This window comes from Crocodylus porosus, unplaced genomic scaffold (genome assembly GCF_001723895.1).
Source record: "Crocodylus porosus isolate Cpor-Errol unplaced genomic scaffold, CroPor_comp1, whole genome shotgun sequence".
Classification (NCBI taxonomy): Eukaryota; Metazoa; Chordata; order Crocodylia; family Crocodylidae; genus Crocodylus; species Crocodylus porosus.
The window spans coordinates 137,040,727-137,060,036 of record NW_017728886.1 but is presented as its reverse complement, the minus strand read 5'-3'; the positions used below and the strand labels follow the sequence as shown (position 1 = coordinate 137,060,036).

The 19,310-nt window shown below is 43.8% G+C and overlaps 1 protein-coding gene across 5 annotated transcripts in view; it reads left to right on the top strand.

Annotated features, from left to right (window-relative positions):
• The window catches only part of CDH10 (cadherin 10), a 210,516-nt gene that overhangs the window by 184,828 nt on the left and 6,378 nt on the right, over positions 1-19,310 (top strand). For 3 of the 5 annotated variants that reach the window (XM_019541968.1, XM_019541976.1, XM_019541960.1), the window contains exons 10-11: positions 6,586-6,694; positions 17,086-17,337. In XM_019541968.1, coding sequence (XP_019397513.1) covers positions 6,586-6,694; positions 17,086-17,337 — 361 coding nt within the window. The remainder of the gene's footprint in view (positions 1-6,585; positions 6,695-17,085; positions 17,338-19,310) is intronic. The other 2 variants (XM_019541993.1, XM_019541984.1) reach the window with 1 other exon arrangement.

The window sequence follows — 19,310 nt, the reverse complement described above, 5'->3', positions numbered from 1 at the left end:
GTGGATGCATGACAAGGTGCGGTTGGCCAGCACAGAACTATAAGTGTCAGGTGACAGGTTAAGCATTATCTAAATGGATCTCCATTGCTCCTTTCAAAGCTGGCCCACCTTATTTCATATTCTTTAGATATGAAAGGTTCTGTCCCAGAGCACTAGTCATTTCACTAAACTACACACCCTCTGGTTTACTCTTCCATCTAGCTTCATGTTACTCACTGTCATGGCTGCCCAGAGGGTGAGCTGAAAGAGAAAAACTGCAGGGAACACTGTAGTAGGAAGAAGGAGCTAGAGGTTCAAAACACCATTGAACCTCTAGAGAAGGCCAGGAACAGAGGTTCTCTTTATGCTCAAGCATCCCTCAGAAAATGCTAGCTCTTAGGTTTCACTTTCTTTTTAATATGGAAAAATAATATAGCAATTCTTCTATTGCAAAAAAATACTTAGAAAATCAAAACAGGTCAAAATGTTTTTGACATTGAAATACCTGTTACCTAGTTGAAATATCTGGGTGCAGACTGATGTAACTTTTAAACTAGTTTAAATGTGGTTTAAACCACAAGCATGCAGACACATGCACCAGTTTTAAAGAACTTAAACCTTCTGAACCATTTCAAAACTATACCTGGATAATTAGGTATTATTTTGACCTGGTTCTCTATGAACCAGTTCTATATTACATTTGGACGCCAACTTTTCCATGACTAGTATCTGACTGGTTCTCCAGGCATCCCACACTGTACTGCTCTTCACCCCCTACCCCACCCACAACATGGCAACTGGCTGATCTGTTATGCAGCCAAAACACCACTGCCTCAAGCTCTATTGCCTACACTTGCCATCAGTGTTCCTGGCTAGGGGCTCTGGAGGCAGTTTTCTGCTGCTTTGAAATGGCAGATCAATTTATTTCTGTTGGTACCAATTAATCCAGTTTCTGTGGATCCAAGGTTTACTTTGGGTAGGCTGAAGCTTGGGGAATGGGAGGGGCAAGGGAAGGAGCATGTCTGGGGCTTGGTGGCTCTATAGGGCTGCCCAAGAACTTCACTGCCTCCCATGGAAGGAAATTGACTATTTCTTTATAAGCAGCAGAGAGTTGCTTTAAAAGTCACAAAAGCTCTGGGAGCTCAAGAGCCTCCATCTCCCAGGAATCCCCGTCACACACACATACATACACATGTAAGCACTCCCAGTCAACATACCGCCAACACAGATTTCACTAAAGTACAGGAATGGGTCTTTATTAAATGCAATGCTAGTGAAAAGGGGAAAATTGCAATTGGGCTGAGTACTCATTAGCACCCCCTAGACCAGGGGTGGGCAATTGTTTCAGGTGGAGGGCCACTTACTAAGTTTTAGCAAGCCATTGAGGGCCACATGACAGGCAGCCAAGGGCAAATAAACATTAGTTTTCTAAATTTTTTAGAGGCCAGATAGAATGGCCTGGCAAACTGCATCTGGCCCAGGGGCCGCATTTTGCCCACCCCTGCCCTAGACATTGGAGCAATGTTTGAAAAAAGTGATTGTTCTATTTAGAAACCTCAGCAGTATATATGCAGACACTTCTCACCCTGGGCAAGTATGAACCGGTTTCCAATAGGTAATGTTCTTTAATGGTTCAAGTACTATAGCTGCCCTTGCCCTCTGGGTATAATTTGCGAATTGTGCTCAGGTATTTGCACACTTTACAGTGCTAATATTGTGCCACATCCAATAGAACCTTTATAAGGCAGTTGTAGCACATCAGGGTGCCACAGCAATGTGGTCAGAAGCCATCAACCTAGAACCTGGATTTCTGGCTGCTCTAGTGAGTGGTTTATGGTGCTAAAACATGGTTTTAGCATTTCTTGTACCCTACAATTCATCATTTTTTCTTTCCAGGTTCTTCATTTCTTGTAGAATGTTTTTATTTTCAAAGATACTGGATCTTTTCTGCTAATGCTTTGGGAACTCTCCACTGTGTTTCATGCAGACCCATGCATTTATATTGTTTCACTAGATTTTTTTTTCACTATCGTTTTTCTTATCCTTTGCTTTTTGCAACTTCAAGTATCCTACCCAACAGTTTCCCTTACTTGTTTCTACATAATCTTTTTTGTCATTCTTTTTATTGAAAACTTATATTAATGCAACTTTATTTAAAAATTCAAAGTTCTCACCATTTCATGCTCTGGCAATTTTTCTCCTTATTTTTTTCTGGATATATTTATAGAATATTTTTATTGACTTTGCTTCCTGAGCTAGCACTGTATCTTTGCTTTTGTGACCTAATTTATTGATGTTGCACTCACTCAGGCATCTTCCCTGTTAATATCCCATCTCTTCCAGGTCTTTCTTATCTTTAGTTCCTTCCATGACCTTTTCTTCTGTTCTGTATCTTCTGTTAATTTTTAAGTTGTATTAATATTCATTTTTTCCTCTGAGTATTTGTAAGTATAGTGTGTATTTCCCTTGTTCTTTTTTTTCTTTTGTAGTCTTTTGTTTCCAAAATTTCATTTTATACCAGTACACAATTTTCTTCTAAGATTCCCTATTTTCTATTTATGATGTATGACTGAGTACATATATAAATCACATTTTACAGTTTCTGTTCTATGAGCTTAACACAGAAACATGGGAATTTACATTCCAAAAGCTTTGTTCAATGGTACATTTAGCCCATTATGCTATCTGGCAGTGACTACTACAAGATGCTTAAAAGAAAGATTTAAAAATCTTGATAGTGAGCAGTTTTGAGAATAACTTCCACAAGGGAAGTTTATTTGTAACACCGATCAATTAGTAGATAACCATTTTCTTCATCCATCCCTGGATACCTTTCCATTTCTCTCTCTCATTAGTGATACGGGGGCTACTATTATATGTCTACTATTATACACAGTATAGACATCCTTGGCTTGATTACAATTGCTTCATGACCCTTTGTCAGTGAAATGGAGCTACCTCTTTTTGTTGTTTCTTGAAGGGAAAAACAAAATCAACTGAGAATGTAATTAATATGATATTGAACTTAGCACAATTGCCAGTGACATCAGGATAAATTAATATATATACGCAACTTTGTGTTTATTTGGGGGTGGGCATTATTATCTTATGCTTATTTTTTTCTGACTTTTCTTTTGCCTTAAAAATTATATGATTGAAGGATTAAAATTTCCTATGTGTTTGGACACAGCTTACCACAGCGGGTTGCTAATCAGCCTGGCCAATAATTACTATTATAATATCACTGCAATATAATTATAATTGCAAAAAAATAAATTTAAAAATATTATACAGGTGTATGTACAATCTGTAATTTCTTGCATCATTAATGTATCCAGGTAACAATAATTCTTACTGTATTCTAAGTTTTGGCGTTGACATTATTGTTCTTTCCATGCTGGAGGTTTGTTAGATCTTCATTTTTTTTACTGCTTGAAGATATATCAGCAGGGATCCTGGTTCTTTCTGATTAAAAAAAAAATACCCCCAAATTTTGGATATTAAAAACCCCCACCAAAATCCATATTTCTCCATGATCAAAATGAGAAATGACTGATATATAATTCTACACCAGGATCTATATATTAATAGTTATTAGTGGTGTTTCATTTTAATCATAGAAAATATGGATTTGGGGTTACTTTTTTAGATTAAAAAATTGGGGATTTTTTAAAATCAGAGAAAACCAGGATTCCTGCATATCAATACACATTTCCTGGTATTCTTTCCCTCTTCTCTCCGCCCCCTCCCACGCTTTTTTCCTTCCAGTTTTCTTGTGGAAATCAAAGCTCTAAGTCAATTTTTTGTTCATCAGTTTTATCTCCAGTCAGGGATGTGGCTGCCTTCAAATGTCTTTTGTTTAAAGCAAACAGCAGCCAACAAAGGCAACTAATACCTCTGTGGAAAAGTGACTGTAGTAACTTAATTTCCATGTGATATAGGCAGATAGCTTTAACAAGCTGAAGGAAGAATTGAAACTTTTGAAATGAGGAAGTACTTCATTATTGTCAGGAAACAGCTACTATTGCACCTTCAGGCAAATATTTCTGATACATTTGAAAAGCACTTTAAATTGTATTTTTTGCATTTTAATTGTATGGATTTATTTATTGCTACTACTTTATGTATATTATTTATAATTATTTAATGTATTTATTTAAATAGATTCTACAATTAAGAATAATAGTAAATTACACTTCCAGCTCTTATTTGATTCATATTTGTAAATATTTAAATCTGCTCTACATATGACTGTATTTATTTAATGTTGTGAGTTTTGTAAGTGCCCTTTTTGATACAGGAGACATTATTAACCTTATGACTGTTACAGATCTATAAGCCAGTTGAATTGCAGACATATGACCAGTTCTTTAAAACTCCAATGCATTCATTTAGCAATATAATGTTCCTAATGGAGACTGGTACCAGAATAATGCAATCAGCAGCGCGGGGGAGCAGAGTTGTTTTTTTGTTTTTTTTTTAAATTTCCTTCCATATAGTTATGTATTTTATGAGCAAATAAAGGTCAAGCTAAATCACTACTTAGATAGAGGACCTCTAAAAATATATACTGTTGTTGCAACAAGTCAGAAATGGATGAGTCAGCAGACGGCACATTCCTATATAGAGACAGAGACACCCTGATGGAGGTGATGTAATTCATATAAAAATTGCTGTAATTAAACTGGCAGGTGGGTGATACCTATAATCTGTGAAGCATTTTAGGATTCTTTGGGGACCACATATGATTAACCATATAGCTATAGTTAATTTATTGTAAAGTGCCCAAGCACAGCATATCTTTAAAATAATAATATATTATGCATATATTCAAGGATCTTCTACCAACCTTTTGTATATTTGCCAAAGGAACTGCCCTTTATAAAACAACTATGTAACCATTAAGTGATCTCTATTATTGATTAGTTTTCTTTGATATGCAGGATTGCCAGAAATGATAATATTTATAGGCTTTTATTTAAGCAAGAAATACACCTGGAAAAGGACAAAAGAGAATTATTGAGGTAGATAGACAGGAACAACTACATGAAGGCATTCAGGATGGACTAGAGTAGAGAAGCAGGGAGTTAGTGAAATATTTAAAGCTAGACAGAAGGATATTATCGTAGATGAAACATATGATCAGTAGTGACAAGAATTGTAATGTCTGAGAAATGTACATACTTGTGAGATTGTGCAGAGGTTTTACTGAGCACATCATAGTGATAGAAGTGTTAGACATGGCATGGAGATGAAAGGCTTGGAGGACCAGTTAGATTGTGAAGTTGACAACTGTTGTGAAGAAGCAAGAAAACATAGAAAGTTCTAGAAGAAAGTTGAATTCACCTTGTCAGGTTAACCTTGAGTAGGTGCCTGGAAATTTATAAGAAATTTTATCGGGTAAAGAGAGAGAACTTATTATTGAAGCTGTGCTGTTGGAAGAAGTCATCCTGATATTGAACAGCAGGTTCTCATTTTGTGTGAGAGAGCATTTATAATAGGTAAGGACCAAGAAGATCAATGAAGAACTATATAGCTTCACTAAATTCTTAGATAAAAGAATACAATTCAGGGGCTCACCATTACTTCCTACAACACCGCACAAAAGCTTTCTTTGGAAGTCTGCAGTCCAATTATTGAAGAGGCCTATTGCTACTTAGAATAAGAGATCTACCTGGGATTGCAGATCTCAAGTCTGAGGAGGTTCCGTTGTGGGTATATCACTATGATATTCCAAAGTTGAAAAAGCTATTCAGAATAATTGTTTCTTCAAAAACATTTTCATTTATATCATAAATACATATATGTTCTATGATGAAAATGTTTCAAAGTAGTTTCTGTTTGTAACGTTTGACAGTGATCAATTTGTGTTTTCTCCTTCCCCTTCCCCTGCCCTTTTATGTTATGAGTGTTTTCTTGTGTCTGGGGTCTTTGTTGTTTTGTTTTTGCCACTGAGTAAAAACCAATATTTGGTGTTTGGAGTTAGGAAGTGTTAGCTTTTCCTTGTTTTTCTACCCCTCAGATACTTTCAGAACTTCCTCAACTTTGTAAAATTTAGAGCGTAAAAATTAGTATTTTATTTTTGAATTTGGCTCTCTCACCCACCTCAAGTTCTGAAAATATTGAAAAAAGTAGAAAGTAAAACAAGAGAGAAAGGTAAAAGAAAAAAAGCCAGTTAATTGACCATGCCAGCTTGTAAGATGCTGGATAGCCCATCTTTTACTGTACTTATTTTGAAATTGACATTTTCCCTTGAAAAATGGTTTTGATGACACCCCATTTTTCATCAGAAAAATCTCAGTAAAAACAGGATCTGCTTTTACAGATATATTTTATAAGTATTTATTTCCAGTGACTTCTGTATGATGTTTCTAAAATTAAACAGAAAGACATGAACAGGATATATATATATGGAGGCTCACAATTTTTAAGGAAGTGTGCATATAGTTTGTTTCTTTCTTTCATAAAAATACCTGGTTTTGGATCATTTGATTTGAACATTCATTGAGTTTTATGGTATTGGTAAAATACAAGTAAGGTTTTTAAGCATTGTTTCTGTGGATAGCTATATCACAATACCACATTTCTTCTGTTCTTTTTCTGCAGTTAATACAGACCATAAGTGCAGTAGACAAAGATGACCCCCTTGGAGGACAAAAATTTTTCTTCAGTTTAGCTGCTGTTAACCCAAACTTCACTGTTCAGGATAATGAAGGTAAAACATGTCTACCCCCAGGACATGAGATTTATCTTTAATTTACTTTTAATTAGCACAGTTTGAATATATTCCTGAAATACCTGAACACTTATTAGTAAGAGGAAGAAGGGAAAGAGACCTAATGAACTACTTAACTGCATTACATAAAACAAACAAAAGTAATATTACTCTTTAATTATCAATAAACCTTACTGCATCATGATCCTAGTATTGCTTTGTCTTGATCAGTATTTTACATTCATGGTATTTAGTATGTGGAAAAAATTGGGCATCATTACAGCTTATGTTATTGTTTACAAAAAATCACTGGTGGCAGTGGGTAATATTATGAAAAATACTTTAAAAACCCTAAATGGCAAGTTTACTCTGAAAAGTAAATCTACTGTTGGATTTACATGCTTTGCTGCAAAGCTAAACATAAATCTACCAAATCACCATATTTTAGGGATGACTGCAAATCAAATCTCAAGGAAATCAAAAGAGTGTGTCTAAACTACACTATCCAAATGAAGTACAGTTTTGCATCTGAAGCAGAATGGCTGGTTCTTGATTGGTTCATTTTTATTATTATTATTTCTGTTGCTAGAACAAGCAAGACTGCCAGTTTCCCAAAGGCAAGACCCAGCACTTCCTTTTTTAGCACTTGAAGTCATTGGTAGATTTTTATTGTTTGTATTATGATAGTCCCTAAGAACCCAGTCATTGGCCAGGGATGAACAGTGGTAGGCACTGTAGAAGCAAACAGGCTGTGTCTCAAGAAGCTCATAATCAAATTGTAAGAAATGAAGCAACATAAGACAAGGCAAGGGAGAACACAGAGTAGCCAAACAGATCCCAAGATTTCATCTTTGAAGTCCCAACTGTTATATAATTGACACAGCTTTGAGGGATTAGGCACACAATTACCACTGAAATTAAAATCTACTTAGGTGACTTCTAAAGGTGACTGATACCTTTGGTCTCTCCAGGGCAGGAAGCAGTTTTCATCCCTTATTAAGATTCTATGCATCTCTTTCTGTCTAACAATATACAAATATTTCTGATTCTCTTAGGCCACAAAGCATTTGGTCTTTTTGTTTGAAGATGCTCAAATATGGAACGCTAAAGGGAGCACAGTGATGGTAGATTAAAAGGGAGAAAACGATGTCACTGAAGGTTCAAGATAAATACTATATGTTGCTTGCATATAATCATTTATATAATCTGTCCACATAATTTGTTCATCACAAACAGAATATAAATTGACTAAAGGCATATAAGAGACTCACCTGAAGTCACTAAAGCTTGTTATTTATACACATTCAAGAACAAATGACATTTCATCTTTTCTTATCATTAAAGTGCTTATTTGGAAAAGAAAAAACAACTTGTGTTCTGCAGAGGTGGTTGTTGGAGAAAATGATGATAAAGAGTCAATTCAGAACATAGGTTTGAGGTGGACAAATACACACACACAGAAACAGTAAAAATTGTAAGTGTCTTGATCTGCGCAGTAATTCATTTTAATAAGTCTTGGTTTATCTAATCAGTCACCTTAATTTATCCTTCAAAAAAACTTTGATGCAAAAGAAAAAAATAAGTTGTCCTAGGTTTTTGTCTCTGAAGCTTCCCACACTGGTCAGCTTCCACTACTGAGATGTTCTTCAAGATGTTGGTTTGGGGTAGAAATATGATGTCTTATAGAGAGGATCAGGGGCAACTTTAGAAAAGAGATTTCCCTCTGAGATTCCTCACTGTTTTTCATAGTCCTGATCTTCCCAGGCTTCTTTTTCTGTTCCTTTGTAATGATGAACGGGGCTGTAGCTTTGGGTGCATCCACATATGCAAGCACACGTGCTTGCAGCAGCTCAAATAGAAGTGGTACAAATTTGAGCTGGGGCTTTTTACTTCAGTGCATGTGCCCAGACATGCACTTTGTTGTGAAGCAAATTGTGCCACTTGGGGCAAAATAACCCTGCCTGGCTCCTCCCAGATATGCAGCCAGGAGGAGCACCTGTGCTGGCCTCAGCAACATAAAAACCTGCCCTAGCCAGCAGCTCAGGACTACTTGCTCTCAGGAGCTTCTGAGGGAGAAGCCTGTGTGAGAATTTGGCCACACCCCTTCCTGTCCCAGGCTGCTGCTGCAAGCTTGGTCTCAGGAGCTTCTGGGGAAAAGATTACCAGACCCCTTCCTGCCTCTGGTTACTGCTAGGTTCTGGCTTACTCTTCAAGCTTTTTGGGGTAAATTGGCCACATCTCTTCCTGCCTTGGGCTGCTGCTGTTGCTGCCCCCATGGGAGGGGGGTGGTCCTCTACTGCACCCTGCAAGCCACTACTTCCCGTTGGGGGAGGCACATTGCACTGCACTGCACTGCACCCCAGCTTCTGCACTCCTGCCAAGCCACAGTGAGGGGACATCCTGGGGGGAAAGTCTCCACTGCCTGTGGGCCCCTCCCCCACCATCACTGCCAGGGCCTAATGGTGCTTGGCTTGCCATGGCTGCCTTGGCGGCTATCCCAGCCTTCACCCCCACTTTCACCTGAAGCACATCCTGAGTGGCTGAATTGGACAGCTGCTATCACTGTTGCTGCTATTGCTGCTGTCTATTCTGCTGCTGCCCCCTCTGAGGAAAGAGGGAGATTCACTGTTGCACCACCCTGCAACACTCAACACCACACCTGCATTGGATTACTCCCTAATTGACTGATTGCTCCTGCTTGCCCCTCCCCCATAGCTACCTCACTGCATCTGCTCCCGCTTTGTTTTCCTGCCTATTGCTCTGCTGCTGACTGCCCAGCTGGAGGCCTGAGGGGCTTCTGGACTGATCTTCAACAAACAAAGCTCCTCCACCACTCCAACCATCTCTTACATCTGCCTCAGCAGCCTTCCCTGTGTGTTTTTGCCCTTATGTGGTAAGTCCTGTGGTCCATTCCCTTTGCCCTGGTGTTTGGTGTGTGGCTAAGTAAGCTAGCTTGAGTCTCCCCAGCCCTAGTGTGTGTGTGTGTGTGAGTGTGTGTGTGTTTTCCCATTCCTCAAGCATAGCCCTCCCAGGTTTTTATTCCTGTGGGACTGTAGCTCAGTGAGCTTTACCCCCCAACCTCCCTGGCCCACTGTATATTTTGGGTTCCTTTATTGTTTACCCCTCCCTTATATGAAACAATGGCAGTTCAGAAACCTTTGAGGGGGGGCAGATGCCCCCACAGACCTTCCTGCAGCTCCCACTATGGAGGCAGATCCCAGCCAAGACCCTGAAGGTAGAGTAGCCAACCTCCTCTGGGGTAGAAAAACCTGCAACCTCTGCTGCAGGGGCAGGTTGGACTCAAGCAGGGAACCAACAGGGCTAGGGGGTCTCCTCTGGCCAGGCCTCCCAGGAGGGGTTCTCAAGCTGCATCCCCACCACCAAGAACCAAGGGCAAAGAGTAGGAAGGGCTCCTCTTCAGCCTTGTCCACATCTGGGGGTGGGAAGGGCAAGGGCTGTGCCCCTAAGCCTATACCCCTAGTACCTGAAGGGAGCAGGTGTACTACACCAGCCAGCACACCCACTCAGCCTGGCCCCAGCCCCAGTCCCAGTCCCATCAATGCGGCACCCTCAGCAGGGAAACCACAGCTATGCATAGGCAGCTATGAGGTGACCTGAAGCTGCAGGGCCTGGACCCTCCACCGCCAGCCCTTCCAACTTGGGCAGCAGGGCCCCCTTTTTAGCACTCAACCACGGACATGGCGCGAAGTGCCAACTGCCCAAGCAGGAGAACCTGCACTTTGAGACCTGGGTGCAGGCCCTGGCTCATGTAGTCGGGATCCCCAAGGTCATGGGAAGGGGGTCTTTTTCCTTGCCTTGGAGATGGCCACACAAAAAGCAGTGGAGAGGGGGTGGAGGGTGAGTAGGTTCCCCTCAAACCCCTAGAAGAGCCAGGGACCAGGGTGTTCCTCAGCTCTGTGCCTCTCTATATCCCTAATTTGGCCTTGCTCCCTGAGCTCCAAACCCTGTGGAGAGTTATCTCCCTGGTGGTGGCCCTCTCGCTGGGGTGCCAAGACCCTGGCCTCCATCACATGCACTCTCTCTGTCACCAGGCTATGATCCATCTGGCAGCGGTAATGCAGCTGGAAGCTGAGGGGTGCCTTGTGTTTCCTTTTCAAGGGACCCTCGTAAGGGTTTTCTATACACTGGGGGACCTGCGGTGCTTCTGGTGCTGCCCCTTGGGGCACTTGCATCATGAGTGCCCCATGGGCCAGGAAGAGAGGGCACCCACAGGTCCCACTGTCAAGATGGGTGCCCCTGCCACTGGTATCCCTCCCCATTCAGGCCCCCCCTGGTACCCCAGCCACATCATCTAGTCCCACTGTGAGGACTCTGCCCCCAAACCAAATTTGGTGCTGTCCTGGGGAGGGTAGCAGCAGTGAAAGGGAGAGCAAGAGTGGGGGCCCCCTGCCCACTAGTCATGCTCCCACTAGCTGCCCTAGCTCCGCAACCCTAACCTACTGAAGCCTGTCCACCTGAGGACCACCCCATGGCTCAGTGGGTACAGGTCCCCTCCAGGCACAAAGCCAAGAGGAAGGCCCAGGTTCAGTTGGAGCCCTCTGACATGGAGGACTCCTCTCCTCACTTCCCAAGACCACCAAACAGAAGGAAGGAGCAGCCAAGCTCCCAGGAACCTCTCTGGCTGCACCCAACACCTCACCCCCCCTGGAAAGATCAAACAGGTAATACCCATGGAGGAGGTTTTGGGGCTGCTGGACAGTCCCAAACAGGATCTCATGGATAAAGCCCTTCATTCTGCTGGCCAGGGTCTACCCCCTGAGACAATGGGTGCTGGGGCAAAGGAAGGTCCAGCAGCAGAACCCCCTGCCCACAATGACCTGGGGCAGATGGGGGCCCTGGGGCTCATCCTGGTGAGTCCTGAGGAGGGAGGTCCCCTTTCCCAAACCCCAAGGCAGACACCAAAGCCACCCTGATGCCTGATGTGTCTCTTCCCTCCCCCTTCCAGAAAAGCCTCACTTCCAGCCTGCCCCCTGGTCTTGCACCAAAGGGACTTGGGTGGGGTTTCCTAATCAACAGGCCAATCTTGTTGGGGACCCTGTACAGAGCACCCAGGGCTTCATCTCTACCCTAGCATCTTGTAAATGAGCCGTAGCCCCACCCTTACCCCCAACCCTGTCCCAAGGGGCTGCAGAGCTCTCACAATCCCAACCAGAGTCTGGGGTGTTAGCAGACTGGGGGTTCAGATGGTGCTTAAAGAGCCTGTTGAGCCCCAGAACCAGGAGAAGGATGCCTAAGGACTGGCAGACTCCATGGAGCCTACAGAACTCTTGGTCCCGGTGGTCTCCAGGGGTGAGCTACTTGCATTTCTTGACCGCAACTACACGAAGCAGTGGACCAGCAAGATACAGCTCACCTTGGACCACTAGGGAGATTTTGACAGCATTCTCGCCACTGTGAGGGTGCTGTTGGGCAAAGGCAAGGGGCCCAAAAGCTGCAACACCTGGATCTATAGGTGGGCCTGCGGTTTCATAAATGTCCTCTATACTTATCGGAGGGTGCTGCATGAGCCAGCAGACCCCACACCAGGTGTTGAGATGCATGAGGCCCCTGCTGAACCATCCACTCCACCACCCCAGCCATGAAGTCATTTAACACCATAACCCTCTATATCCATGGCTGCAGAAAGGGTCTCCAGAGACGTCGGGTGCTCTCCTTCCTTCAGGAGTGAGGTACCCCGTGCTGATGAGCCTAATTCCCAGCTGGAATGGGGAGGCAGTGTCATCACTGATGGATGTGATCCATCCTGACCAGATGTACATGGTACCTGGACATTCCATCTTCAACAACTTGTACTTATTTTGAGACCTCCTGGAGCTAGTACGCCAGTAGGGCCTGTCTTTCATCCTCCTATCTCTATACCAGGAGAAAACATTTGACAGAGTGGATCACGGGTACCTCACAGGCAGGCTGTGGGCCTTTGGCTTTGGGCACCGCTTTGTGCAGGCTCTCCAGGTGCTGTACACTTCTGCAGAGATTTTAGTCAAGCTCAACTGGACCCTGGTGGAGCCCATCCCCTTCAGGAGAAGGGTGCATCAAGGCCAGCTGTACCCCTTGGCCCTGGAGCCCTTCCTTGTTCTCCTACAAAGGTGGGTGGCAGGGTTGATGAGCAGGGAGCCAGTGGTGCAGCTGGTCCTGTCATCGTATGGTGATGACATACTCCTCACGGTCCAAGGCGCAGGGCACTTTGCACAGGTGGAAGCCTGCCAGGCATTGTACTCAGTGCCCTTCTCTGTCCAGGTCAACTGGGTGAAGAGCTTTGGCCTGGTGATGGGTGATGGGTGGCAGGTGAGCACACTCCCACCCACACTCTGCAGGATCTGCTGGAGCACAGGCTTGCTGCTCTACTTGGGGGTCTGCCTGTCCCACGCAGACCCTCCCCACTGGAGAACCGGCACCAGCTAAAGGGTGGTGGAGCAGCTCTGGACATGGGCAGAGCACCTGAAATGTCTCTCCCTGCATGGGAGAGTGCTGATGCTGAACCAACTAGTCCTGCCCATGCTCTAGGCAAGCAGTGGACCTCCCTGTGCCCTCTGAGGTCCTGGTCTCTGCCTCCAGATCCCTGGCAACACTTGCCCAGGGCACTGACCGGCTTGTCAGTCCCCTCCTCTGGAACCCCCAGCTGGAGGTGTCAAGAGCAGAAACACCCTGCTTTTGATAGAGGTTGATCCTGGCTGGTGTCATCCATATTGGAGACCAGCTGGACTATGATATGCAGGAGTGGGTGGACCCCACTGTGCTGGCCCAACGCATGGGTCTACCCATGACATGTGTGACCTGCCATCTGGTTCAGGATGGACCTACCTCCCAACACCCTTGCCCTTGTCAACCAGGTCTTGCATGGTGGCAGTCCCCCCAACCCCCCACGTCCTCCAGCCCACCAGAGTTTGGCATGGGGCTGGTGCCTCCCCTGCCCTCACAGAGCTCTCCACTCCACCACCTAAGCCAGCTGGAGGACACCAGACCTTTTCCACCACCCATCACCACCACCTCTACATGCTCATGTGCCACACAGTCCATCATGCTGCCCTTATGTCCTGTCTAGACACCAAGTGGCAAGACCTACTTGGCAAGGGCATGGCTGGGGTGCCCCGGTGGCTGAGTCTTCACTCCAGCCTCATCCCATGAGATCCTGGGCACCTCAGCTGGAAGCTCCTCCATGGAGCCATTGCTGTGGGCATGTATGTGGCGAGCTTCACAGGCACCCTGGTCTCCTATCCCTTCTGTGGGCAGAGGGAGACACTGTTACACATGACCTTTGAGTGCACCAGGCTGCAGCCCCTCCAGCTCCTGCTTGCCAACCTCCTCCTGGCCCTGGCCAAGTGAACTGTGTACTTGACCAGGAAGGAGGCTCTGGCTAGGAAGGTGCTTAGAAGCTGTTGGGTTGCTTTCCTCTCACTTGTCCATGCATGTTTCCAGGCAGAGCACCAGTGGGCTACATCCACAGGTCCCTAGGCTGCCTTTGAGGACTGGTGGATGTGGCTCAGGGGGCTCTGGTCAGTGTTCCTCTCAGGCCTACTCATTTTCATGTTTTGACCCTTTGACCCTCATGTTACTCCTGTCCTGTTTTTTGACTTTGTTGTCCCAATTATTTTGTTGTAGCATTCACCCGTTAGCCCCCATACAATAGGGGCTACTAGTTACCTGGGTCAGCCTTAGGGCCCATGGTATTTGAATGTTACAAATAGACAGGAGCTTTTGAGGCCCAGCCATTTGGTATCTGGGGACACTAGCCCCTTGTGTCAGCTGGACTGCTGAAGCAGCATCCCAAATTCACTTTTTAAAATACCCCAAAATTCACGTTCTTTGACAATTAGAATAAGAGAGAGAGAGAGAGATTGATCAGATGGACAATGTTTTATTGCTATAGTTACAATGTTAAAGCATTTTGGAAGCCTACCAGTTTCTCTAGCATCATAATAAAAGAAATCCTAAATATCTATATATTTAAACCATTTGCTTTTGGTTTCCTTATCACATGGTGGGTGTGTGATTGGGGAATGTGGGGTGGGAGGATATGGGTAGGTGTGGGGGCTGCTTAGGAGGTATGGGTCCCTTGCCCTCCACAGGGCAGAGCCCTCCACACAGCACATGGACTGCCCTGCCTGCAGGGTCCCAGCCCCCCACAAGGGGCTACAGCCCTCTCCCAGTCTCCAGCCTTCTGCTTGTTCTCCTACTCATCTTCTGCCTCCTGCTCCTTCCCCTGCTCATCTCCAGCCTTGGGAGGCTGGAGATGAGCAGAAGGCTGGAGATGAGCAGGGGAATTAATCTCCAGAGGCTCATCTCCAGCCCCCTGCTCATTCTCCTGCTCTGTTTCCAGTCCTTTGGAGGCTAGAGATGATCAGGGGAGCAAATTGAAGTGACATTTGGGACACTTATGCACTGTTGGCAGGTCTATTTTTTGTGCTATGTAGACATGAATTGCATGTGTCCATAGAACTATTGTAGATGCTCAGTAGGCTATGCACTAGCCAGCTAGCCATATGACTATTTTGTGTTAGACCTCAGAAAAGGAGGAGCTCCTCTCACATCTTCTGTCCCAAACACTTAAGTGTTTAGAGCACTCACCCAAGAAGCAGGAAGCTCAGGTTCTAGGGCCCCCTTCCACAGGAGAGAAAGTTTAAAAAGACAGCTCTCTGACTTCCTGGAACAGCCTCTAACTACTATGCCACTTCTTAGGCCGCATGTAGATGAAACGAGGAGCATGTGTGCATGACACTTTAAAGTGGGTTAAATGATTTTGCACCGCTTTAATGGTATTGGTGTTTGCACGCTTTGCTGGCATATTGCACAGTAATTCCAGCTGCTTCAGCAAATTCAGCATAATACATCTTAAATGACTTGGGGCACAGCAAACTAAAACTCCTCAGAGGAGTGGAGCAAAGCTCTATAACCGTGGAGCAAAGAACTGGGCTCCGTGCAGTTCAGGAACTCTGCAGAAACCCATGCAGGCAGACTGGCAGCAGCCTGGGAAGGTGGGCCCGGTGCTTCCCTTCACAGCTGCGATGCCCCCCGGGACCACACAAGCAGGGTGCCTGTGGGCAGGTGCCACCTGGGGTGGGGGGTGCTGCTGCCATGGAGGGAAGCACCAGCCCTCACTCCCCCACGCCCGCAGCCCAGGGACCACTCCACCTGCTAGCAGCTTGCCTTCCCCTCGCTGCCACCAGAGAGGCAGGTAAGTTCACGTGTGTGCACAACATGGGGGTTTTAAGGGCCCCTATTTCATCTACACATGCCCTTAGACATTATCCAGGACCCTATCTAAGCTGCTTCTTTTGAAGATGGCCTGCTGGAGGGCAGAGAGAGATAAGTGAGTCTAGAAGGAAAAAAAAAAAATCCTACTCCTTTCCATCCACCTTAGTTAAAAAATATGAAATACAAAGTGCAGTGGGTCAGTTTCAACGGGAGAGCTGCAGAAGGACCTGAGTAGTGCCTAACCTGTGGCCTTGTGGTTAGAGAGCTGTGTCCTGAAATCATTCCCTAGGTGATGGGGCCCTACAACTTGGTCTAGCACCTTCTAGGCAGATGCCCAAACTAATCACCCAGTAGGGCTAAAACATGATTTTGTTTGTTTTTCTGCATTTTCTCCCTCTTAGTGTCACCTCTTACTAGTGTGGTGGCCAATTGCACATTTATTTATTTTGCTATTCTTTATTACAGGTAAATTATAGAGTGGTAAAACATTGCACTGAACATACAAAAACATCTCATAAGTAAGCTCACTTCTCTAGACTGCTTAGGAATGCAGCATTTAAATTGAAACTTTCAGATCCTTGAGACAATAACTCTTACAAGCAAATTTCAAGTTTAGGTGCTAAGGAATTCAGTATATTGTGCAACAGGATGTTGAAGGTGTTTAACTCTAGGAAATTGCTTATCTATTTTATAAATGGCATTACTCTCGGTATTAGCAGAAGGCATCTGAATTAAGAACCTTTCAGAAGGCATTTGAAAAGAGTATGTGCATCAGACACAAAGTGAAAGATATTTTTTTCTGGCTTGCTGCAGCTCCACTCAGGAACACTAGCTGTGGTCACTGAATAATTTATGCACTGCATGTGAACAAGCATAACATCATCAGGCTTTGGGGAAGCTGTGAACAACTTCATTTTTCCCCTAGAGTTTTATGATAGCAGAATCACAGCTGCCTTCTTTGGCCATAAAGTGGCAAGGGAAAGCATAGATCTAAGTAGCAGAATGACTTTTTCATCACATTCAAATGGTAACAGAAAAGAAGGATCACTCTAGTGTCAAGGAGTCCAAATTTTCAAAATACTTTAGTGAAACAAAGCATCTGCTATATACAGATAATTTAACAAGCATTTTACAGTGTTATATTAGATCCTAGCCATATATGTTTTTAACTGTTTTAGATAATACTGCCCGAATTCTGACGAGAAGGAATGGCTTTAGTCGACATGAAATAAATACCTATTTCCTACCGGTGGTGATATCAGACAACGACTACCCAATCCAGAGCAGTACGGGCACGCTGACTATTCGAGTGTGTGCCTGTGATAGCCAAGGGAACATGCAGTCCTGTAATGCTGAAGCTTTGCTCCTTCCTGCTGGCCTCAGCACAGGTGCTCTGATTGCCATTCTCCTCTGCATCATTATACTGCTAGGTAAGAAATGAGCTAATACTTCAGAGTTAGTCTGCCTGATAAGTTGTAAGCTATATAACTTTATATGTGTAGTGATTCTGTTTTGTGTGATAAGATTCAAATACAGTGGAAATAAAGATGAGATTACGTATACTTTTATGAACTTCAGTATTCCAAAATCCTATTTCTAGGTGAAAACCAATGGAAGTGTCAGGTTGTTAAATTATTTCAACAAAACTCAGTGTGCAGCTGTTTACAGTGAAGGTGTTCTCTTGAGACAGGTTTAGGAAAGTTGAATAGCATAGCAAAACTCAAATCTATGAACTGAGACTTGAGTCTTCACGCTAGCTTTTACTAATAGAGAATTTATTTTCAGTCAAATAATTGATTTCTAGGACTTATACCTCTTCACGCATATGAAAACATTAGCTATACCCCTCTCTAATAGGAAATGAGATAAAAGTGGTATGAAACGGCTCAGAGAGTACTTAGTATTTTTCATCTTATATTCACCCAAGGTTCTGCCTTAATTAGAGAAACAAAATTTCTTTCTCTGTAAACTAGCATAGCTGTCTCTCTCCAACCTATAGTTCTCCTGAGTGCTTCACAGGTACCCTCCACAGTGAGCTGTACATGTTTGTTTAAGCACTTGAACATGAATATTTTTTTTGCCATAACTCTGTACCCACCTCTTCTTCTGTCTTTGGGATATTCAGAGATTGAGGATATTCTCATTCCTCAGTTCCTCTTAACTACCTTGGCTTAATACAGAAGTTCTCTAGTCTGTTAGCTTGATTAACATCTCATTTTCACAACGTTCATTTTACTACTTTTTAATGCATTTTCTCCCCTCTTTTTTCTTTCTTTTTTTCCACTTTGCTCTGACCATTTTTCTCTCTCTGACATTGGCATGACTTTACTCGGGTTGCTTAATATAAAGATTTGTCCGTCCCAATAAAGGACTGTGCTTGCCACAGATGGGTATGCCAAGTGCTTTTGTGGTTTAGGGAATTCTCACATTTCTGGGAAATAAGATATCTACAAATTATTCAGTTCCCAGTCTCTGGGCCTCCTAAATAAACCTATGGTTTTGAAGTGCAAGACAAAGTGCAGGTTTTGGTTTGGTTCAGACCTCCTGGGTATACAAACTCCCCCTGGAGAAGAACATCTGAGTTCCTGATGCTAGAGAAATCTTCATCTGGTGAAAGCAGGCTGGAGATCTGGATAAACTTCCAGGAAAAGATCATCATCCTGGAGCTTCTTAGAGGAGGCTGTATTCTCCTTCTCTTCATGAATCACAATGTTGCTTAGAGGCATCAATGTCCTGGCATGGGCACCTGATTGTAGAAAATATATTTAATAGGTACTGAAAAGATGTAAGTACACACACCCCAAAGACTTCTCTGATTTATATCAGGGCCTTAGTCAGAAAAGAACTGGTAATCTGCTCATCTTCTGCTCCAACACCAAGGGCTACAGGAATAGTACTAGCTCTTCTACTGAGACCTGGTGGGACCTCAATAACTTCCTGCCTGCCTGTCTAGCTTTCTAGTCCTGATATCTCATGTAGTTCCACATTTCATAACATTGAATATTCCCACTGTCCAGCCTGAACTAGAGTCCCCATTTTTCCTTTGTCTCTACAAAATCCATAAGCTTCTGGCGTTACTCCAATTAGGAAACTATTCAGATTGGGTACAAGGTATCACTAGTTGAGGTCTCTGTCAGATTGTTTTCTTTTAACTATGAGGATGACTGCTGTTTTGGATACACTTACCTGTGTGCTTCATATCATGGCCAGGGGAATCCTTCTGGAAAGATGTACTAGGTCTCTAAGGGGTGCCCTGTTTATCAGGGCACCCCTCGGGGTTACTAGAAACAATGACCATAAACTGAAGGAGAATAGATTTAGATTGAACATCAGGAAGAAATTATTTATGGGGAGGGCTGCCAAAATATGAAATGGGATTCCAAGGAGGTGGTGCTTTCCCGTA